The sequence below is a fragment of the Rhodnius prolixus genome, unplaced genomic scaffold (assembly GCF_049639745.1).
Source record: "Rhodnius prolixus isolate KJV_2025 unplaced genomic scaffold, Rpr scaffold_8, whole genome shotgun sequence".
Classification (NCBI taxonomy): Eukaryota; Metazoa; Arthropoda; class Insecta; order Hemiptera; family Reduviidae; genus Rhodnius; species Rhodnius prolixus.
This window is the reverse complement of record NW_027411593.1, coordinates 11,690,924-11,714,375: the sequence shown is the minus strand read 5'-3', so window position 1 is coordinate 11,714,375 and position 23,452 is coordinate 11,690,924. Positions and strand designations below refer to the sequence as shown.

The following is a 23,452-nucleotide window of genomic DNA, read 5'->3' as shown; positions in this document are numbered from 1 at the left end:
TTTCGGTAAAACGAATTCAAGACAGTAGCCTACTCTAACTTTGTCTTTTTCTACTTTAACATGCATGTACATATATGTGATTTATCAACATTATAACAAAAAAATATTATGAATGAAGTGGCCAGCATAAGGGTCTGTGACATCTAATAAATTCTAAAAAATAACTTATTAATGAAAATTAATGCAGTAGAATTACTTAAATATTAATGAAATGTTGGGTACTCGCTGATTTGTGTACCTTTTGGCGTTTAATCAACCCTTATACTTAACATTTTAAACTGTAAGTTTTTGTTAAGGATATGTACTAGTACTTAAATTCTATCACAGACTATGTAATTTTGCTTCTACCGTCTTTAGCTAGATTATAAAATGTTGTTAATTGTGTACGCTTATTGTTATCGTTGAATATTAGTAGATAAATTTTAGGATCCTTACTCATTGATGAGGAATGTTGATTGTCGCCTACTCAAACTTATAGTGAACATATATACATGCATGCGTCTAGATCGTCAAGAGAGAGATTTGATTGATGAATCTGTCTTCATCCTAGTTGTTGTCACTTCACTTTACAATTCCAATATTCTGCTTGCAAACTGGGCCTTGGAAAAGATGCAAGCCATACATTTTCTGTAAAAGTGACGCGTTATGTTTTATCTTGTATTCTCTTTTTCATTAGTTTTATAATTTTTTAAAATATTGTTTCAGAACAATTACCAATAAAGTAAGCAAACTTGGGCTAAGCAGAAGTATGTACAGGATAGCATCGTAAAACATCTGGCAGATGTAATGTTACCTAATTAATGTATATATTTTTTCTTTCTGAAAGAGAGAAAGAAAAAAAAAATGCCAAAGAAACTTTAATTTAGGTATATTGTATTTTAAAAGGAAAGGGATCAGCTAGCTCGTGGTTAGTTAACTGGATTCCCACGCGGGTATCTCGATCTACCTAGCCTAGCTGCTGGCCCTTATATTTTCTTTTCCTTGGAGCAACTCACCGCATGCTCTCCAGTGATGGACCGTGTTATCTATAACGAGTGACGCTGTCCGGAGACTGGGAATACAAAAACTAAAAACAGATCCGGGCACCAATGAACTCAAATGTTGACACACCTTAAAAAGTAAAAAGAAATTAAAAATATAAATGTATTAAAATATTTACTATTATTTTGAAAACTTGAATTTATATTTTAATAAATACTTTTCGGTACTTTCCTTTATTTCCTATAAATTAAAAAATGGCTGTGATTTTTTTTAATAATTGATTTTAACTTTAGTAAAATTTTGTAGATAACAGAAATTAAGTTTATTAAGCTAATTTGTTTTAACAAAAAAAAAATGTTGTGAATTGTCTTTATTTAGATTAATTACATTATTAATTTTTTTTTTCATTAACAATTGATTATTGTTCTAGAATTATATGGTAGAGATAAGACTACACTCTTTATTAATTTATGTTTTTACTGTTAATAAAAAATATATATATGTATATTTCACTGGAAAGTTTTTGATAAAAACTGTTCATCATCGGCCTAATTAGCAAATTTAACACACTAATTAGAAATTTTCCTGAAAGATGTTTGTTTTAATTTTTATTGGGCGGTTGTTACTTCTTACCCCATTTGTACTTGATAAAATCATAAATACGAAATTTTAGGTATTTCAAAATGTATATTTTGTTTAGGTGTCATCATTTCGTTTAGGAGAAACCGTTTAAGGTTTTGTTTAAAATCGAGGCAAGTGACCTGTACTTTACTCGATAGTTTATCCAGTTTTAACTGTTTTATTTTGTTTGGATTGCACACAATGTAGAAGTTTAAAGAAAATGGTGTGATCGGAGATGTGCAATTTCTGAAGGGTTCATTCACTTTTCAAAAAAAACACATTTTATTAGAATTTCTGGGGTTTACTTTTGAAAATTTCATCGTATAGATTTTGCATGTATTTTGAAACCATTTTATTTAAATTATTAAAAGGAGAAGCGAACTTTTCTTAGCAAGTCTATTCAAATTTTAAAAAATCTAGAAATTGACGAGAGGTGGAGTTAAGAGGTTTGCTAATTAGCCCGATGTTTTGTTGAAGAAATCTTAAACATGAATGAATGATGAAGAGGATTTAATTTAACTTGCTTTTAAATTATTCTTGTTTCTCTGTTAAGAGAAAACATTTTACCAAAACCCTTAATTTAGTTAACTTAATTTTAAAAGGGAAACCGAAGTTTGAATTCATTCAGAAAAATTCAGGTTTACTACTTTCTCTTATTACCATTCTCGCAATGGTATTAGTCAAATTTTCTCTTTGTTGGGATTTTTAAAAACTTTAAAAAATGTTGTTAGGTCCGCAGGGCTAGTTGATTTTATCTGTCAGGGACTCATCCATCATCTACCTCTCTGACGATGGATAAAGTCTGCAACTGGTCAGGGATGCTATAAATATGTTGCTACGAGGATAAAATCAACGATATTGAAGGAACATGATTGGGTCATTATTAAGAAAATCACGGGGGGAAAAGGCGTTTAGGGGTTCGAACATCCGACCAAGCAATTTTTCGCAAAATCGTACTTTAACATATTTAATAACATCTCATTATAAATGTACAAGTGGTGAAGGCATTAAAATGGTATTTCACAGATACCGCCCTTTCATTCTGGTACCTTTCTAAATTCAACCATCTCAGAAAAAGTATCAGTAAGAAATTATCAATCTCTAAACTATATCAAGAAATTGATTTCGAGAAAAAGACACTCATGATTCTTGAAATTCGAAATTTTTGCATCAAATTTAATCCAATATGAACACTGTGCATAAACTATGAACACTGTTCAAAAATTGCTGAATTCACTTCTTTTTTTTGGAAGTAAGCAAGCCTAACTACGCCTCAAACCTATCCAAAAGATAATTGCCAAAGAAAATGTGAATAACATTTTTAGATCTAAAATCTCTATACATATATAATGAGAAAACTTAGATATCTAAGTGGATTTAGGCTTAGAAGTGCTAAAAGTTAGATAAAACTAAGCATCCTGCTCTTTGTCATTTTTAAAATATTTTAAATACATACACAAATACATAGAGAACTTTTCTAATATTTGAAAACTAAAAGTAGTAAGAGAAAGTAAAAAGATGTTCAAAATCTAACAAGAAGACTGAGTACAACTTTAATAAAGTTAAACTTTAAAAAAATATAGTTTAATATTTTCTCATTTTATTAATGTAATTTTATTTTAAAAAATCGATTTATTTTTTATTTGTGAGCATTTAAATCTTTTCTTTAAGGGGCAAGTATTACAAGTTTCTGTTTGTTTATAAATAAAATATTTTCATTTCATTTCTGAATCGTTTTATTCCTTGCAATATTTTTCTTCAGTCTGACTTCGCTTCCAATGGTTATGGCAAAACAGAAACATTTGAAAGCTTTTTTAACTTTGTAACCTTAGAGATCTGTTGATCAAATTAACATTTCCAAATTTGTATGGTTGATTAAAGAGATATTTGTACACATACTATGACTTGAAGTGCAACTACATTACGGAATTCCACTGTAGTATGGTATAAATATCTAAAATATGTACAAAATTCTAAAGAAATATTCAGATAAATTTTATTTTAAGAAACGTTAGTGTAGGGTTTACTTTGAGGTGGCTGTCCCATTTTGCACTAATGGTAACTATTCTAAGCCAGCGAATCCCCCTATTCGTGCAATATTGTATTCCTGAATATGTTCCATCAAGGACTTGTTGAACTCCCAGACTAAGGATGAGATATTTTCAAAAGCTGCCTCAGTGCAGCTGACTAAAGAGATGAAAGTATTTGTTTCTTAGTGGTCTTTCGACGACTAAAGGTTCTTCTTTTGATACAGGCTGTTTTTTCGAGGGCTGTTGCAAAACTACCTACAAATTATATCTTTCGATCTGCTTGTCAACAGATCTACTATCCGTTCTGGCCTTGTTTACTTAAAACGATTAATCAAATCTGTATTGTGGTATAAAATGATCTGAGCATTGAGAATTAGAGTTTCTACATTGCATTCTTATGTCTGGCGTAAAAACTCATAACCCTGAAGCATCTGTACCTAGAGTTCGAAGAGGGAGCCAGCGACAGACTTTGAGGAAGCTCCATTAGATCAGAAACTGAGCCGATAAACCACATTCCTTAAATTGTCTTTTCTCCAAAATCTAAATCACTATGCCGGACTAGACAAAACAATTCTTAAGGATTGTAACTTTGGACTCTTTTAATCTGATCTTGTTCAGAATGTTAGAAACTAAATTATTTGAAACTATTTCAAACAAAAGAGTATTTTTTAAGCAGAACATTTTTTGAATGCTTAGTTACTTAAATTAAAATCTTCCAAGAATGTAAGAACAAAAAGGACCGTCTTCTATTTATTTTCCTATAAAATAACAAACTTCACTCTTAACGTAATAGAACTAAGGATTAGACTAAATGCTAGGATTATTAGGTATGTTAAGTTAAAATAATTGCCTTTTGCAATACAATTGGTGTTAGATTGAAGTGTGCACTAAAGTAAAGACTAAACAATCATTCTGATTGTTGTTACTCAGTGGCAAAGTTTTTACTAGATTAGTAGATTTTTGTGATTTTTATGTTTTTTATTTTTTAAACAGATCTATTTAAAAACCTATTTAAAGAGTTCATTCAAAAATATTCTTCGCCCCAATAATTTGTGACAAATATAGACACTATCTAAATAGTAAATTATCAATTTAATTGCAAGATTCTCTTCGAATAGGACGTTCAATGAATTTATTTTTTATTAATTATTTATTTAATTTTGAATTCTATTTTATTTATTTATGTATTTATTTTATTACTTTTTTAAAGTAATTATCATATCACTACTATCTTGTTTTCTCCATTAATACTTATAAGTTAATTTGTTATTTATGTGATCTAAAGTAGTGCAATGTTAAGAGTAAATTTCCAATAAGTGCTGTAGTTCTGGTGAAATTCAAATAATCCTTATTCCTTGTTAATAGTGTATCTTCATTAAAACTCTTGTCAAAAAATTGTGCGTTATTTGTACATATAATAAAGTATTACGTAATTTCATGTTTTGTGAAAATACAAATTTTTATTTTCAAAAAATATAAATACATGTATATCCTGATTTTCTCAGCTCTACCATTAAGTTTCTCCACTTCCTCCTTAAAACAGAAACGACTCATTCTTTTTTTTCATTCAATTGTGGAAGAGACTTTTGTCTATCAGCAGGGATGTTTCTTTTAAAAGCAGACACTTCTTTTGCCCTCAATAGAAACGATAGTTTCTCTTTACTTCCTTGTGAGTGATTTTTTAGTGTATTTTCAAAAAAGCTTGTTATCTTTTTTTCCCCCTTTAAAGAATAGAGTTGTGAATTAGCTTCAATTTGTTTTTTTAGGGATTTAACGTGCTCAACAGACTAAAGGATAAAACCAAAGAAGAAAAACTCGAGATGTCTTTAAAGGAAACCCTGCTCTATTTTCCCTAACACTTTTTGCCCAGACATTAATCAGGAGCTACCTAGCTCCAACCGAAATTCAACATCTTTAAGCCATTTACTGCAGGATTTAATGAAAAACCGCGTGAGAATCAGTATTCCTTTATATCATACCAGCATTTATTTCTGAAACTTCGCCTTCTACTTAATTTAAGAATAGTTAGAGTCGCAATCGAAGAAAAAGAAAAGAATCTGTAAATCAAGCAAACGTACAAAGTAATATCTAAAATCGGGTCCTGGGTGTTAACTTTGCAATATGTATGACCACATTATCAGGTTTGTAACCGTTCATTTTCTCAGTAAACTACTTCGAGAAATTTTCAAAAAAGATTTTCAGTAAAGTGGTATACAAAATGAAGGAATTATCTTTACTAACTCCCCTGTCAGGTCTCGTAGAAGTACGTAAACAAATGTAAAATTTAATTTCTTGCAGCTTTTCGTTTTTGAAGTAAGAATACCCTCTTATGTACAGAACAGTCCCTCATTTTGTCAATTTTTAAACGCATTGAACCTCCGGTGAAAACAACATCCCTAATTATATATCGCAAGAAAATAGAATAAGGAGTCAGTCCATGAACAGAAAAGACAGAAGACACACCAACCCTCTAATGATGTAAAACAGTATATTGTAAATTAGCCCTGAAGATGACCTAGTCCCTAGTTCGAAAGCTCGGCATAATAAAGTTTATCATGACTGAAACTGGTATTCATTTTTCATCAAGTATGATTCAGTCACCAAAAATAATGAACAGTAATTTATAATAAGGAGGTTGTTACATACTGGATATCTCCTTATATATAACGAAATCTGCTTATACTTTGTCAAAGTAAAACATTTCAGGACACGGGAAACATTTCCTATGGTCAGAAAAATAAATGAATATTGCTCTTTGAATATAATGAAAATATTTATTCAGTTATTCTTAACACAAGCTAATTGTGGAAAGTTTGTACCTAATTTTTTTAGTAAGAAACGTTATCCCGAATTTAAAGTTAATCTTTTGGAAATGTACTCAATGTAGCATGAATCTAATAAAATTACAATGGTCGATTTTCGTAGGAAAAAACCACATAAAATGAAAAAATTGTGCTGCAGAAGTTCAAAAGGAGTTTGAATGTAGTACTGAGTTTTTTCGCTAGATGGTAGGTAGTTCGAGACAAGCCACTCAATGCGGTACTATTTAACAGGAAAGGTTTGGTCTGTTTAGGTTACAGTGAGGAGCAAGCAATTGATAACGATTAGTACAGTTTTTTGTTGTATTAATTAAATTACAAACAAGTGAAGTATTGAATAGCTCGCTACGTTCAGGTCAAGAAAATACAATGGTTTCCCCTAGTCCTTTTGTGTATTGGGCTCAGGATGCAAACAATATATTTATCAAAGTTGATCTTAAAGATATTAAGGTATTTATTCATTTCAACAGTCTGCTTCCATTATGATAATTAATTCTATTTTATTGCTTGTCATGTCACGGTATATTACTTTTTTTTTTATAGGGAAATGAAATGATTTCCAAATTATTTTATAATAGTCACCGCATTATTTTAATGTTTTTGCTTTGAACTATTACGCAAAATAGATTTAAATACAAATATAAAACTCTTGGAAAAAATATTTTTAAGCAACCACTCTAAACTTGTAAAAATCCGAAATAATTTTCAATGGATTTTATAAAATAAGAAACGAATTTTATGCCTAATTACTACTGAATCATTCCATTTGAAGAAGTATTTCATACAATCCCTGGCAAAACTATACTCCTAGTTTTGGGGACAAATGTAGTTAGTAATAGAATGACTAAGAAAAAGTGGTAATTCACTTCTCCTTGAAGAGGGTTCAAAATGTTACCATTAGATACTGATAATGCTGCAAATATCAGACTATTAGATCTCAGACATAGGTTAATTTTAGTAATATACTTGCTGAATGTGAAGGTACTACTGAGCAAGTGTAGTGGGAAACGGAAAATTAGAAAAGTCAAATTCTTTATCTTGATTAATTAATTTTTGATGGATGAAAAGCGAAACTGGACAGGAATGTAAAAAAAAAAACTCATGCTACGACGGATATAATCAGAGATTAGTTATATTAGTGATAATATTCGATGAATTTTTAATTAATCAAAAATTTTTGTTTAGGATCCAAAAGTGGACTTATCCCAAAATTATGTAGCCATGACTGCAAGCGGAGTTGGTGCCCATGGACCTTCAGATTATTCATTCGCTTTAAACTTGTTCGGGGATTTAGATCCTAACGTAAGTACAATCAGAATTCCTTAATTTTCTTGCATTTCGAATTGGTAAAATTTGTGATGATGCAGATATTTTGTCCTTCCTCTGCCCACAAAATAATAATTATCATTAATGAAAATAATTATTATTTTCATATTGTTTCATTCAAATTTGCACAGTATTCTTTTGTATTTTATATGTAGAGAAGATAATTTGGTGCTAGCCATATTTTGCCTATATTTCTAAATTTATTCTTAGGTGATATATGTCCTAGTAAAAAGCGATTTTTCATTTTATTTCAGTCGTAAAGAGTATTCACTTAGAGAAGCTGTTGTTTCAGGATGACGTTCACCAGACTAAGATGTCACCAAGAGCTGTAGAGTTCGTTTTGAAGAAAGCTAATAGTAGTTGGTGGCCTCGTTTAATAAAGCATCAGCAGAAACCAGCATGGCTGAAAGTACGTTTTCAAGGTTACAGAAGATTAGCATTCAATTTGTTCTTTAAAAAAGCAAAACTGTTGAGAAAAACAATATTTGATATTTCGCTCTAAGACTGTTCGTGTATAACTCGTATTGAAAGGGCGTTTTATTGCTTATATCTTTATGTTGATCCTCGGATCAATTTCTTCAATTCAGTCTCTTTATACTATATTTTAATGGTTATAACGTGCTTATAAATTTGATGCGAAAGTATCACACAAACTTGAGTTGTTTGAGTTTGTTCATTTGTTCTTTAACTTAGTGCGTCAGCATCTTTGGTTATTGGCGCCCAGTGCTTTTTTCAGTGCTCTGCCGGCCTCCGGACAGCTTCTCTCGTTACACTGTCCATAACCGGACCATAAGCTGTAAGAAGCTCCTACGAAAATAAAATCTAAGGACCAGCAGTTAGATTCGAACCAGGGATCTCCGTGTGTGAATCCAATACGCTAACCACATAGATAATACCTTTTCTGTGTTCATTTCTTTATTTTTACTTTAGATTTGGAAATTATAGGTTGATTTTGAACGGTGGAAGTCCGAAGATGAAGACCTTTCAGATTCAAATGCAGAAAATGCTGGAGCAAAAGATATAATGGGAGATTATCCTGAATTATATGAAAAATTGAAACGAGATGAATTTGGGTATGTCAAAGGTACAGTTAAGTTCGAAATAAATGTTTCGTTCTCACCAACTTTAACGATTTTTTTGGAACATTATCAAATTTTGATATGTTTGTGAGTAGTAATTGTAAGGATTATATTTTTAATTTTATTTTTTCTTTCTAGAAGATATAAGAAAAGTGTATTTGGCTTTTTATAATTTGACCCAATTTGTCTTCTTTACTTACATACTGGTAGTAATGGGTATACGTTTCATGAAAGATGGATATGGTAAGCGAAATTAAATATAACAAACAGCAGTTTTCTATATAAATACTTTATTCTTGAGAAATATTTATTTGATCAATTAGAGCTTTCTTCACAATAAGTTCCTGATTTTATAACTTCAATTAAAATTAAACATTTTAGATTCACTTCCTGGAACATATGATGCAGTTGGTCCTGTATTTAAGTTTGCTCAATTATTTCAATTTCTTGAAGTAATGCATCCAATTTTTGGATATACCAAAGGTAATCCTATGGTACCACTTGCTCAGGTAATTCTTTCAGTAATTTGAATTTTTTGTTTTTCAGTAATTTACTCAGAACTTTTTCTGGGATAAAAATACTCTAAATGCATGTTGGAATTGTTAACGTAAGAAAGAAATATCTTTCTATTTCTAATAAGATTAAATGTTATTTAAGATCAAATTTTAGTGCCTTGATTAGTGGAATGTGGCATATTTCCTAAATGGAGTTTAGATAGATTAAAACAGTTCTTCCCTAGAAGAGAATATGCATCTAGAGTTGAAAGTAGTTAACTGATGGTGAGCCAAGAGCATTGTTCGTTTCTGTTAGAGAATCCCATCTCTCTAGATTGTCTAGATGAAGATGATTTCTTTCCAAGTGAAAGTTATGGAATTAGGAGAAATTCTATCTCTCCGGGCCATGGAAATTTTGTAATTTTGCGCATTTCATAGTCCGATTTGCATGTTTTTTTCGTTGTTTAATCGAAAGCTTATTCTCTTATTTTGTAGTACAATTAAATTTTAGATTTTGAAATACCATCCTCAAACTTGCCTTAAAAGCATTAAGCAATGTTAAAAAAGTACTGTAAGAAAGATGAATATTTGTGAAGTCATTCTACTGATCGAAAATTTCTACTTATAGGTAACTGGAAGAGCCATTGTTTTGTTCATAATGATTGAATTAGAGCCAAGGATGCAAACAAAACCTGTAGTATTTTACCTTTTTTTAATTTGGTCAATCATTGAAGTTGTCAGGTACGAATTATATGAATGAAATTACTTTGTTTTTTATATACGATTATTTGATATAAAATCTTGGTGACATTTTCCAACGTCTGCTGATGGGTTTAAGTTCACGTTGGTTTTTTTTTTCTTCATCTCATCTAACGATAAGTCTGACGTACTTTTGAAACTTTCAAGAGATCTCCCTGAATATAGACTTAAGTAACTGGCCTTCACTCTAAGCTTCTTTAAGGAAGTCTCTTATCTTTCAAGAATGTCAGGCAAGGTGCCTAGCTTGACTTCATTACAGATTAATTCAGAGCAAAATTCAAGGATTTCCAAGGGAGGGAGTAGTAGTATTAGACAGCGGTTCCAAAGCTATTTTTAATTAACTACTCCAATCCCTTAAAGATATTTGAAGTGCCCTTTCAAGGACTTCTGCCATGATCAACAAGACCTTAGTTATATGTACCGATATATATAACAAGCCGCACTCCTCTATTAAATAATATAGTTTTAATAAGCATTTTTCAGTGGTTCCCCTAAGGGTGCAATCTGAGTCTTTACGTCATTAATTAGTCTTCCGATTTGTCATAATATGTATCAAACCATTTAGAGCGGTCTGTCAGAGATGATGATAATTCTTCTTCCTGAGGTACATTTCCTCTAAAATATTGTACTTAGCTTAAAATGACGAAAGTTTCAGCCTAAAAAGTGCTTCCAGCAGAAATGATGAATCATATTAAAATTTCGCAGTTTCGCATTTCCAAGCGCTAAATATTTGTGAGTAAAAATGTTGCGCATTCAAGCTCACCGCTGCGAAAATAAAAACTTTTTGATATAATGTATCCAAAACTAGTTTCTTAAAAAAACCTATTGTACTTTTTTTATTGTATTTTTTAGATACCCTTACTATATTACCGATATATATAAACGTACTATTGGATTGTTAACTTGGCTTAGATATACCATTTGGATACCTCTATATCCGCTTGGAGCACTCTGTGAAGGCATTATTATTCTAAGGTGAGTAGACTTCCTTTTCCTACTTCTTAGTTACAGTTCTGAGATGATTATTATAGATGTAATGTGATTGTATTTTACAGAAATATTCCTTATTTTGAAGAGACCCAAAGATTTGTAGTGTCCATGCCAAATTCATGGAATTTCTCATTCCATATGCCAACTTTAATGAAATTATATCTTCTAGTACTTTTTTTCCCAGGTTAGACATTGTTATTATAAAGATTGTAGTAATAATATTAATAATAGTGTTCAAATAGAGACATTTCTGACTTGCGAAATTTCTGTTAAATGTTAATATTTTTTTTAGGAATCTATGCATTGATGACACATATGTACAGAGCCCGTATTAAGAAACTGGGACCAAAAAAGTGGAAGGCTAAATTTTATTAAACAAACAATTGAAGTGATCAAGTTTCTGGTTTTAAATTTACAATATGTAAATTAGTTTCATTCAAAAACACAATAACTCTTATTATAGACTTTATTTAAAAATTTACTACATCATTTAAGTAGATAATAAATTCCCTGGGAATTTGTTAGGCATTTATTAATGATTTTTTTTTATTTACTAAGATTTCTGTTCTGTTAAAGATGTTTGTTTGACAAGACTAGTCATTTAATTAATAATAAATAAAGACTTATCAGTAACAATCCATCTAACATCCATTCATGGAATTTCACATTCCATTAGTTAATCCAAGGAAATAGTCCCATATTGGTTTTAAATAATTGATAATTTAAGTAGTGTTCAAATATGAATGTTGAATAATAGAAACACAAATAGAAAAATTGTTGATACGCTTTTTGATAATATTCATCTTTTTTATTGTTTAGTTATACAATTGTGCGAGTGCATTAACACTATGTGATGATGCACACTATATGTTACAGATGTGTATCTGACTCACTGAGGAATAGGGACCATAATGTGGTTATTTTAATTCTTTTAATTACGTTCTGCGTAATGATGAAGATTTTTTCTATTGGAGTGCTTTTGTAAGAAATGCCGAATGATGGTTGAAGATTGTTATGTTGCCGGGCGATATACGTATCACACATTTTTGCTACTGTTTCCCGAGGTAGACTAAACTAGAATGAAGGTTACCTAACGAATCATACCCGCCAGATCCCAGAAGCTACTAAAAAGAAGCATTCGACATTAATAAATAGCATTAAAAAGTTAAAAATTATTATTGTATTGACTTTACCTGGTAGCTAACAGAGGAAGACTTCAATTGCACAAATCCAGTCGCTTCCAGTGACTAGAGGCCTAACAATCATCCTTTAATACATCCATTTGGTAAATATATATCAAAGGACTAGAAATTGATAATATGTCCAATTATGATACCTAAACCTAAAACAAATCACTAGCTCAAGGAATACCAACTTTAGTGCATATTAAATCGGATAAAACAATCGTTACTTTTTTTTTTTTCTTTTTTTGGCATTGGCTTTCGCCATACAGCCAGCATCGTCTAGGTGCTTATCACTAGAATATCACTCACTCTCCATTCTTATTTATAAATAAATTCGCTTCACACATTCATCCCTCTACTATATCCAACTATTTACATATACTACAACTAATGGATGGATCAGTACTCTATATTCCTACCATCCTTATAGCTTAACCGAAATTGAAATCACGTAATCCATCTGTAATCATTTTCTTGCATTCATTCTATAATACATTCATATTTCATTGCTAGCTCTGCTATAGACTTAAGAACATATATCTAATTGTCGGGATTCGCAATTTCAGTGTTAATGATGTGACATACCAGTTTTTCATAAAGAGACAAGTGAAAAATAAATTGAAGAAAAAACAAAAAGAATACGTTATCTAGAGAAAAGAACAGCTAAGTGATTATTTACTCAACTTCCTCCCCAATATTCCGGATCGCTTGCTGTCCACTAATAGATTGTTTTTTTTCTCTAGTTCCCTTAAACAGCTCATTATATACAGTATTGTAATGAACAATGTCCAGAAGCCAGCACTCAACAGAAAAGATCCTTGGCGCCAATGATAAATGAAATAAATTTATTAAATCAATTACATTCCATTTAAAAATACAATTTTAGAAAAATACAAAAACAGAGTTCCTTCAAGTACATAATCTTTACATCTTTTTAGATTTGCACATATTTTTTGTGCAACATCACAACGTCTAACTACAATTACTGTTTTTAAAAAGTATTTAAATATATTAATAAAATTTATTTTGAGTTGCTATATAAAAATATATAATTTTATGCTAAAAACATATGAATACATGCAATAGCCACGAGTAGTTTTAATCCATGTCCATTAAAAAATAATCATTAAAAACTATCAACATATATCACTTATTCGAAAGAAATATAACTCCCCCCCCCCCCGAGATTCAACAAAGTGTCCGTCCAGCGGCTAATGCTAACTTGGTCTCTTTTACATAGATGAATGAACCAAAATAATTGTTCGTTTTCGTTGCCTCTAATCTGAAACTGTAACAAAGGATACTATTAATAATAATTTAAATAATATTTGTAACCTATTATAATTACTTTGTTTAAGTTAATTACCAATAATTGGTGTCGTTTCATTAACGGATATCCCTTTAGAATATGAAGAGTTTATTTTTAAATTAGGATAAAGCGGTAGCGGATAAGGCGCTGAATGAACATCACTGTTTGGTGTAGGAGTAGAAAAATTATTTTTCTTTCCCGAACTTCCAATCGCAACAGTTCCCATTGTGAGTTTGATATTTTCAGAGAGATTTGTAGCGCACGCTCTGCTCGCAAGTGCCGTAACCTAGAACATCAATTATCAAGTACAAGGATTAAAAATATAAATAAAAACTGTAAATGTTACAAGAAGAAGAAGAAGAAGTAAGAACTTGCCTGCAGGTAGAAATTAACATTAATTACAGTGCAAGATTTAAGATTTATAAAAGGCACCGTGGGAAAACGGACTGCTGTGGTGAATGTCTTTGAACCATTAACTTCAACTCCTCCCAAAGTCCTATATTTCAATAACTCTTTAAAGGATTTTTTAGAAACTTTTGGAGAGTATGCAGTATAGTTTTCTACCTTTGAACATTACATAGAAGATATTAAATTTACAATCTATTAATAATTTTGCGCCAAGATAAACCTTTAGTAAACGTACTTTATTTAAAATAACTTCTACATCTTCCACTTTAACGTTGCTAGCATTATCAACTTCAACGGTTAATGGAATTTCTTCGTCAGCTACAAAACCTGTTTGTGGTACCCAAAGTACTAAGGTTAGTGGGCCTGATTTACACCAAAGGCAACAATAATTCTTGGACGTTTCTCGCTTTTCTGGAGCCTATACATTCATTTTTAAACAAGTATTAATAAATAGAACTGAATAAATGCTCCAAAGGAATTACCTAAGAATAATTTACCTTCGCAGTTGTGAGTTTATTTAAATCAAGAGGAGATAGGACTTGAAACAAAGAAGAAGCCTGCTCGTTCAACTTCCTCGGAGAATTCAGCGTTGCGTTCATAAAATATCTGGATGTAATTAAATATTAAAATTAACACATTGCAATGTTCGGTACTTTTTATTATGATCCTGTTCTTTTATGACATACTTTTATTTCTAGTTTTCTTTCAATTAAATTTAACTATTCGACTTTTATACAATTCAAGATAAAAATTAATTACAGTTTTGGTTATCTTTTTTACGTTTTCTACAGAGCTATATACAAAACATGATATTTGCGATTATGTTATGGAATTGTATACATACATATAATATATTTAGGTTTAATTATTAAAGAGTGAAGACATAAGAAAACTAATGAAATGTTTTAAAAAATAATTTTTAAGTAGGTTAGATATGTGCTCACAATAGGAAAAATCCATTTTTAAATGTTCTTCAAATTAGATTTCACAATGACGAAAGATATCTTTAAAAAGCTCTGTTTTTCATTATTCTGAACATGACATCTAAAATTGTTTTAGATTAAAAAGTATAGATTGATGCAATTTTTTTTTCTTAATACAAGTTTTATATCTACCTTACGTGACCATATTTCCCCTCAAATGATGTCGGAAGATTTTTAGGTAGTTCCACGGAGAAAATGTAACTATGTTTTCCAGCAGGTATTGTTATGTCACCTGGAAAAAAAAATAGGGAACAAAAAAGGAACATTTTTCTTAAATGTTTTACGCTTCGGATACCTCTAGTGTCCTTCTTTAGAAACTTATTTGGGGAGTTTAAATAAGTAAATTAGAGAGTGATCCAAGATACTTGCTCCAATGTCACATTAAAAATGCCTGGTAAGACGGTAGTATAAGGTTTGATCGTCAAAAAGTGCATACGAAAAATTATAGTTTTATGTAATCACCGTTTACTGGTTTACTTGACCCTTTCGACAGACTTAGGGTATTGTTACGGGGACCAGAGAGAGAAAAGAGGTCCTGCTGAATTCTCCCCGGAAGTTGAAAGGGCAGGTAAATTATTCTTAGGTAATTCCTTTGGAGCATTTATTCAGTTCAATTTAAAGAGGCTCGTTAAAATTTAATTTACCCTCTACAAGGAATTGTTTATTTGACCTTTATTTTCCGTTATTTATCAAATTAGGATGAAACAAATGTTTCCAACACACTATAGTTCAAGATGGTTTCGTAGTACCCAATTTAAAATGCTTTTAGTTCATTCCAATTCCTTGCACATATTTCAGGGTTTTAATAATTATCGATAACTTTAAAAGACAACTGACACAATTCATAATTTCTAGGTAAATTCTAGGTGGATTTAATTTTACTTTAATTGGAAAATACATTTACCAGGCTTTATTTAGCAAGACCTCAGTTATTAAAAAGCTAATTTAATTCCTCTAACAAAATAGCATAAAAGAAAATTAAGGCAGTTAACTTACTACTGTTACTGCCAATCAAGTAATATGTCTTGGAAAAGTATTCTTCATCTGCCGAACAAATTTCCATGGTTACGCGTTCTTTTCTTTCTCCTTCTTCTTCGTCTCCTTTTTTTTTTTCTTCTTCCTCTTCCTCTTTTTCTTTTTCATGCCCTTGAGAAACCTTTTCCTCCCAAGATACATGTGCGAATCCAACACATTTTACCATAAGCCCTTAAAATAAAGTATAAGTTTGTTCAATGAGAATTTTGTTAGGTTTTTATTAATCTAAAAAATTAGGCGTACCTCTGATTTTAATATTTTTGTCTAATTTCAAATACACTCTTCCTGTTACCCTACTCCCAGCATAATAAGTGTTTGTGGGGCTGTCAAACTGTATCTCAAAGCTTCTGACACTCATTTTAAACAAATAAAAATGCAGATATCCCGAAAAGATGCTCTCAGCAATATATGGATATATTTAAAAAGATATTCGACGTAACAAAAGTTAAAACAACTTCTTGGTTCCTTAGAAAATAATGTACTACACTACACTAAAGCAGCTATCGCGCAAATAGTTGTGTAGAAAAACCCCTACGTCTTTCCAAGAAATCTTTCTCTATAAAACAACAATTCCCCTTCTACCACTTATCTTCTTTCACGACTGCCATTTTTATTTTGGTTTAGACCAGAAATGTGGATTGGATGGAACTCCGTCTTCTGACCTTGATTAAGGTTAGATTGATACACTCGTGCTCCCCTATCAGCACTTCCTTCAAAATTCTTCGTTGTATTTAGTAACCTGCTCCATTTAAACCTTCGATTGTATTAAACCTGCCTCATTCAAATCTTCAATTCACTGTCGGCAAGTGGCCCCATGAATGATAAAGGAGCGTAAGTTGACAGAACTCTACTTAGTTTATTAGTGCTGAAGAGTAATTGTGCAACACTGGATTAAAGCTTCAACTTTCGACATGTTGTTTGCACTTGGGAAATGACGATTTTTTTGAGGTTCTTAAAATTTCAGCGATAAATCTTAGTTTTTTCTGATCGTATCAAGTAGACAGGCTGCACCAAATAACGTAAATACTCAAGATGTAATCCTTTTGCGAGCAATTATAGATGTATTAATTAACATTTGCTGATTCGGGTTTCTTAGATATTTCAGGCTCTATTATTTTTGGTTACGTGAATATTCAATGTGTCTAACGTTCGGCATCTTGGACCGTAACAATTGGTAAATAAGTATTATATAATTTGAAATAATCGTTTGCACTATGGGTGATACAGAAGAGGTGAGAAAATTAATTACTTCATTGAAGTGAGGTATTGTATTTTTACTTTATATTTACGTAGAAGAAGTAAATATTTTTAGCCAACATTGATGCAAGCTCAGAGCATCATCGTAATTCATCCGGGCTCGTTGTATCTTAAAATTGGAAGGGCTTCTGATCTCAATCCACATACTGAGCTGCACGCTTTAGCAAGAAAAAGGTTATATGGAGGTCTGTCGTATGTAGACCGCTTACTTCCACCATTAATTTGTAAGGTTTTGTATTTTTCTGAATAATCTAATAGCTATGAATTTTTATTATTGATTTTGTTCAGCTGATTTTTTTTTTCTCTCTCTCTCTCTCTTGTGCAGCTGAAAGATGTTGAACTTGAATTGGACAAATGTCGTTTGTCTATTTCACATTGTCTCCAGTCGTGTTTGATGTCTGATGGGCAGCGAAGATATGCAACTCCTCCTCAGCAAATCGCTCAATATAACAGGAGATCTAGACCAGAAGCAGTAAATAACTCTGTAATTACAGAATGGGTTAAACCTGAGCTAGATGTTGTTGTGGGAACTGAGGTATTCAGTCTATTATAATGATTATTTCTTTTTGTTTTCAAACATTTAAAGGAAAGTGGAAAAGTTGAACGTAATTGTAAAGGAAATTGATTATAGCATTTTTTTTTAAGTTACATGAAAAATGAGGGTACAAATAGTGGAAGTAACGAAGGGCTCTGATTTAAAAATGGCTTAGGATTGAATAATTTGTCACTCATATAAAGAATCCCTTATTTATTTGAAATTATTAATTGTAATAATAATTATGATTGTCCCTCAGATGTTGATGTGCCTTAAATTAAAATAATAGTAATTATTATTATTATCATTCATTTTATTTAAACTCCCTTTTATATAGCTACATACCCCTACAATAATAAGCTGACTTAATAGATATAAATAACCTAATTGTTTAATTAGAATATAGTACGCACCCAATTCTGACAAATAAAAATACACTTAGACAAACATCAATATTATTTTGTTAAATTGTTGAACTTCATTCTCTGATGTTCTGTGAGGGAAAACGGATATTTAGTTAGAATTTTCATTTTGATGTAAACTAAAAAGTGTTTTTTGATTGAACATTTATTTTATTTAAGAATGTTCAATAGGTCCTCAATTTAAACCCCAGTTGGGATTACAACATTCATTTTCCAATAAAGCGAGGAGACTTAAACATCCATTCTGGAGTTGGAGGATCACTTACGGCAGTCCTTGCTGACTTAGAGTGCATTTGGAGTTGGGTTATACAGAACAAACTTCAGATACCGCTGCAGGATTTGAAGGTACCTGATATTAAAATCGTAATGATAAGAAATAAAGTTTGTCATTTATTTGATGCAAAAATTAATTTCAGTTTTTTCTATAAAATGGTTATTTAAACTATTTCTTATAGTAAGGTTTCCTTTAAAAAGTATTACAATGTGCGCCTTGATCCATTTTACTTTTATTTTTACAGAATTACCGTGCTGTATTAGTAGTCCCAGACATTTACAACAGGCAAAATTTGAGAGAATTGACAACTCTGCTGCTTCAAATGGGCTTTTCGTCTTGTTTTTTGTTGCAGGTAAATTTTATTACAAATTTGTTAAAATATGCTGTTTTAAATTTTGCTTCATATTTTTGAATTTCATCTTACCTCCGCTCAAATGCCATGGTCATTAGAACACCAAGGCCTTATAAACCCCTCAAAAGTCTTTTAATTTTCCCTCTTTAAATCTTAGCTCTTTAACTAAGCTTCAAGTTTATCTTTCAGGACCATGTGGGAGCAACATTTGGTGCTGGTGTTGGGACAGCTTGTGTTGTTGATTGTGGCCATTCTAAGACATCTGTTTCTTGTGTAGAAGATGGAATTTCACATCCCGCTACAAGAGTACGTTTACCTTATGGAGGTAGGATTGAAGCTCTGGAAATTTATTACGAGTATTTAAAACAAAATTCGTAAGACTAGGCATTGAAGCCTTCTGTTGCGAAATACTTGTTTCCCTCTTATTATTATCCGATAATTACACGTCGACGCAGATTAGTCGACTGCTTCGGTTATAAAGTATGAAAAAGCTAAGTTGATCAGTAGAGCGGACAGTAACGTCTGTGATCTGTCGCGCCATTTCAAATTCCTAAACTATAAGGATTTAGGGATTTGTTCGTAGGGTAAGGAGGATTTAGTAAAACAAGTTTGAAGACGAGATTATCCTCCAGAAAACTTTGATGAATCAAACCATGAAGTTGATAAAGTTCGATAGTCCATATTAGATAGATAGGACACAATACAGTTGTCTACAAAGAACATGACTCGGGACCTCGGGCTGTAACCTTAACTCTTGAAAATGTCATAGTGCTGGATTAAATCAGTGATCCTAACGTTAATTTCTTTGTATGTTGAGTGAACACTTTTTGATAGACTCTGCTTTGGAAGTAGAAAATTTATTTATATATATTTTTTGTACCCTTAAATGGTAGAAATTTAACCTCTACGTTGTGCATTATATGCAGTGAGTAAATTGCACAGAACTTGTTATCGGAGAGAAAGTATTAAAAAACATCCTTTATCAAATACATTTTTTTTTTAATTTCAATAATATGCACGAACTTGTACAAATATATGCAATTTTAAATTTTACACAACCCTTATAATTCTAATAGTATTATTTATTAATGTTTTTATAGGTGGTGACATAACCCAATGCCTTTATTGGTTATTAAATAAGTCTAGTTTCCCTTACAAAGAATGTAACCCTTTGAATCCTCTTGACGCTCTCCTCTTAGAAAAATTTAAGCAAGAGTCTTGCCACGTGGATTTAGATGTTTGTGGTTGTAGAGAAAGGTCGTTTGTAGTTAACCAACCCCGCAGACAGCCATCTAAATATACAGTGCAGGTTAGAGATCCTACTTAATATTAAAATTCTAATGTCCTCCCTTCTCTTCAGATACCTCTACTTCACTAATAGAAGAATTCTTTTTTATTTTACTTTTAAAATAATTTATTTTTTAACCCTATTAGTCACAAACTACATTAAACTGATACTCTGTCATGTTAAAAGTGAATCTGAAACTACTTTTTTTGCGCAAAAAAATATTTTGTAGGTTGGTGATGAGTGTATGATAGCACCGTTAAGCCTCTTTCAACCAGAATTATTAAATCTCACCGGACCCAAAATAATGGTCACTCAGAAGAGGAACACAGGTGACCCGACAGATCCACATGATTCAGATTATCTTAGAGAAACTGGGGTAAAGAAATAACTATAATATTTGATTAAAAAACGTTTCATATCCTAATGAATTTAATGATTTTTTTTTTTTGTTGTTAATTTACATAAAAAGTTTTAGTAACGTTGTGTTAGCAAATAAATATAATAAAGAAAGTTTTGATAATAAAAATTAATAGATTTTTATTGAATTTATAACTGTTTAATTAGCGGAAAGGAAAAGAAGCACCAGAAACCAATGTGGATGGTGGAAATACTACCGCTGCAGATGAAGATATTGTTGATATTGAAATGACTGGAGATACTGAATTCACACCTGGTCCTCCAAGTCAGTTATTATCCATTGATCAAGCGATTCTTCAGAGTATACAAAGATGTGGTCGGTATAATTTTTATTTCTAATAAAACATTTTTTAGCTACTGATATGCCAGACGAAATTGATTTTGTTGGTTTTTTTTTTCTCTCTCTGTATGTTTAATTTAATAAACTTTTATACAGAGGATTATGGCAGATAAATATTTTATATAATTCGGAACAATAACGTATTGACCAGGTAGCTTCTTATTTTTTAATATTAAATTGTTTTCAAAAACAGTATTCAGAAAGCCGTTCGGTTGCAGAAGAATTTAACAATTATTTTTTTGTCGAAACATAGCAAAGATATTCATATTTGTAAATAATACAGTAAACAATAAATTAGCCTCAAGCTCGTAATATGACCTCCAAACAGTCCGTATCTATTGGAAGTGCTAGTGTCTATGTACTACATACATAATACTTATTTCTTTTGGTTACTGTCCATCCTAGTTTTCTCTCTCTCTTCTTTCTTTTGCTCTTTATGACTTTAAAGTCATATTTCATTGTAATGTATGACTTTTGAACTATTAAGTATTTGTAAGGTCTAAATAAGCAATCCCAAATAATAATTCCAAATTTGAATAAAATTGCTTTACTGGAAATACTAATTGAATATTGAAATTTTAGCGATTTTTTTTTTTTTTAAATAATATCATTCATGTAAACATGGGTAATTTTGAAGTCATCTACTTTTTAGTGAAACTTGAAAATTTCTAGAAAATTTAAGTACATACTCGTAAGTTGCGGTAAAAGAAATTCGCGGGATTGTTCACACCTGATTTTTTTCAAACCATGTTTTAATAAACAAAAAACAAAAAAAGGCAATTTTTAAAAAGATATATTGACCGAAATAATTACCCGGTTATACATGTATTGTACTTTTGTTTTTTTGCCAATGAAACCTTGTAATTGATAATTTGAATAGAACGTTAATCAGTTCCTCAGCAGTGGAATATATTTCATGAATTAGGCTATGTTCTCGATTATTATTTATGATTTTTGTTATTTTTAGTTTCCGATGATTTGAAGAAGAAAATGTATTCCTGCATTCTTGTTGTTGGCGGGGGAATGAAATTCAAAGGAATTTCTAATTGGCTTCAAAAAAAAATTTCGATACAGATTCCATCCAATTTAAAACCAGGTTAGATAATTTATTTTTCGCTTATTCACAATTTGGAGTTGATTTGTTTAAGATACAAGATTAACTAAAAGATATCAATTTAGTAAGATATATAATAATTCAGATGATTTTCAGAACTAACTGATATTGTAACAACACCCATGGATCCAATGATTGTAGCGTGGAAAGGAGCAGCTATTCTGGCTTGCCTAGAATCTGCCCACGAACTGTGGATTACAAAGGCAGAATGGGAAAAGCATGGAGTTAAAGTGCTTAGAGAAAGAGCACCTTTCATTTGGTGACTTCGGATTTAAGGAATAATTTTTGTATATTTTGATTGAGATTGTAAATATTCGCAGAGCATAAATTTTTGTTTGTTTGTTTTTTTTTTTTAATAGTATACATTGATTTTATTATAAAAAATTTATTTACATTTTAAAAATGTATTTCATTTTATTATTTATTTCAACATGTGGGATTTGGGAGAATTCAAAGGGCATAGACATGCTTCGGCCAGAGTTCTCTAATTGCGGACAACTCGTGCATTCAAGCATAAATTGTAGAAGCTGTCATAAAGAGAAAATAAATCAGCAATAGCGTGATAATCTGGATTCGATCCCGAAATTCCTAGCATGCGTAACCAGTTAGTCGCCATTATTGAACCTAATGATATTATAAATATTTAATCTAATATTTCAAGTGCTTTTTTACTATTTTCAGTTTTTTTTATGACAGATACAAAGTTTAATAAATTTGAGAGCATAAATTTGGGTCTTTGCAGGATTGCAAATTTAGGATTGCAGGAAAAAGAAGCGGAGAAGCATTGAGATACACAAATGGAGGACCACTTCAAATGTCGCTTAGGTGGATATACTAGATTAGGCAGAGAGACGAAGTATGTTGTAATTGAGAGTTTTGTAGGCGTGCTAGCTGGACATGTTTCTGGTGTATGGCCAGTCACCATCTACTAAGATGGTCCAATGTAAATGAGAGGAGTGGTACGTTACACCTCTATTTAGATCAGTGTGCATTTTCATTAATATATTGTCTGCAAACTCTTTAATCAACTGAGCCAAATGCCAACAGTACAACGATTAAAATTTTTTTAATTTTTTAGGTAGGTTTATTAACTTAATAAGGGTACTACTGAGCTAGCTTTGCCAACAAAAACCTGATTTAAGTCTAAGTCTGATCGCTGAGGTTGATCCCTTCCTACTCACCCATCTATACACGTCTTGTTTAATAGTTTCGTTCATCCTCTCTTTATGTCCAACCCGTTTCAAAATACCTCCACACTAAATCTTCAACTCCACATTGCTCTCAAAAATAACTTAATAAACTTTAGATTTAAGTCTTATTTAAACTTAGGCATATTGAATAAAACGATATAATTCTTATAACGATATTATTTATTGATATTAAACTGTTAGGTATCTATAAATTTAAATCATGACAATGACTGACTAATACCATT

General features: G+C 31.0%; 4 protein-coding genes across 11 annotated transcripts in view; 3 read left to right on the top strand and 1 right to left on the bottom strand.

Moving 5' to 3' along the window:
* Nucleotides 1-4,616, top strand: part of CrzR (corazonin receptor) — a 160,886-nt gene extending 156,270 nt beyond the window's left edge. For all 5 annotated transcript variants that reach the window (XM_074121718.1, XM_074121722.1, XM_074121720.1 and 2 more), the window contains one exon: nucleotides 706-4,616. In XM_074121718.1, the coding sequence (XP_073977819.1) occupies nucleotides 706-769 (64 nt within the window). In that variant the 3' untranslated portion in view covers nucleotides 770-4,616. The remainder of the gene's footprint in view (nucleotides 1-705) is intronic.
* Nucleotides 4,617-6,677: 2,061 nt separating this feature from the next.
* On the top strand, nucleotides 6,678-11,897 carry Hacd2 (3-hydroxyacyl-CoA dehydratase 2). Its single transcript, XM_074121715.1, has 10 exons — nucleotides 6,678-6,901; nucleotides 7,637-7,753; nucleotides 8,070-8,186; nucleotides 8,723-8,861; nucleotides 8,995-9,099; nucleotides 9,238-9,365; nucleotides 9,979-10,091; nucleotides 10,962-11,084; nucleotides 11,165-11,283; nucleotides 11,392-11,897. Exons 1-10 carry the CDS (start codon nucleotides 6,821-6,823, stop codon nucleotides 11,472-11,474), a joined length of 1,125 nt encoding a protein of 374 aa, XP_073977816.1. The 5' UTR covers nucleotides 6,678-6,820; the 3' UTR covers nucleotides 11,475-11,897.
* A 1,214-nt stretch (nucleotides 11,898-13,111) lies between these two features.
* LOC141450860 (arrestin domain-containing protein 3-like) lies at nucleotides 13,112-16,634 on the bottom strand. The gene is made up of 8 exons (XM_074121714.1): nucleotides 16,262-16,634; nucleotides 15,980-16,189; nucleotides 15,116-15,215; nucleotides 14,498-14,606; nucleotides 14,236-14,418; nucleotides 13,968-14,156; nucleotides 13,650-13,878; nucleotides 13,112-13,571 (listed from the first exon to the last, which is right to left on the bottom strand). Exons 1-8 carry the CDS (start codon nucleotides 16,374-16,376, stop codon nucleotides 13,561-13,563), a joined length of 1,146 nt encoding a protein of 381 aa, XP_073977815.1. The 5' UTR covers nucleotides 16,377-16,634; the 3' UTR covers nucleotides 13,112-13,560.
* Nucleotides 16,635-16,712: 78 nt separating this feature from the next.
* Nucleotides 16,713-22,583, top strand: Arp8 (Actin-related protein 8). 4 transcript variants are annotated; one of them, XM_074121711.1, is made up of 12 exons: nucleotides 16,789-17,037; nucleotides 17,124-17,250; nucleotides 17,331-17,504; nucleotides 17,601-17,810; nucleotides 18,404-18,577; nucleotides 18,751-18,858; nucleotides 19,048-19,183; nucleotides 19,959-20,167; nucleotides 20,376-20,522; nucleotides 20,711-20,879; nucleotides 21,871-21,999; nucleotides 22,114-22,583. In XM_074121711.1, exons 2-12 carry the CDS (start codon nucleotides 17,233-17,235, stop codon nucleotides 22,278-22,280), a joined length of 1,641 nt encoding a protein of 546 aa, XP_073977812.1. In that variant the 5' UTR covers nucleotides 16,789-17,037; nucleotides 17,124-17,232; the 3' UTR covers nucleotides 22,281-22,583. The 4 variants fall into 4 exon arrangements, with proteins under 4 accessions (XP_073977814.1, XP_073977812.1, XP_073977811.1 ...); XM_074121710.1 differs by having other exon boundaries at nucleotides 17,115-17,250; XM_074121713.1 differs by lacking the exons at nucleotides 17,124-17,250; nucleotides 17,331-17,504 and having other exon boundaries at nucleotides 16,713-16,849.
* The last annotated feature ends 869 nt before the right edge of the window (nucleotides 22,584-23,452 follow it).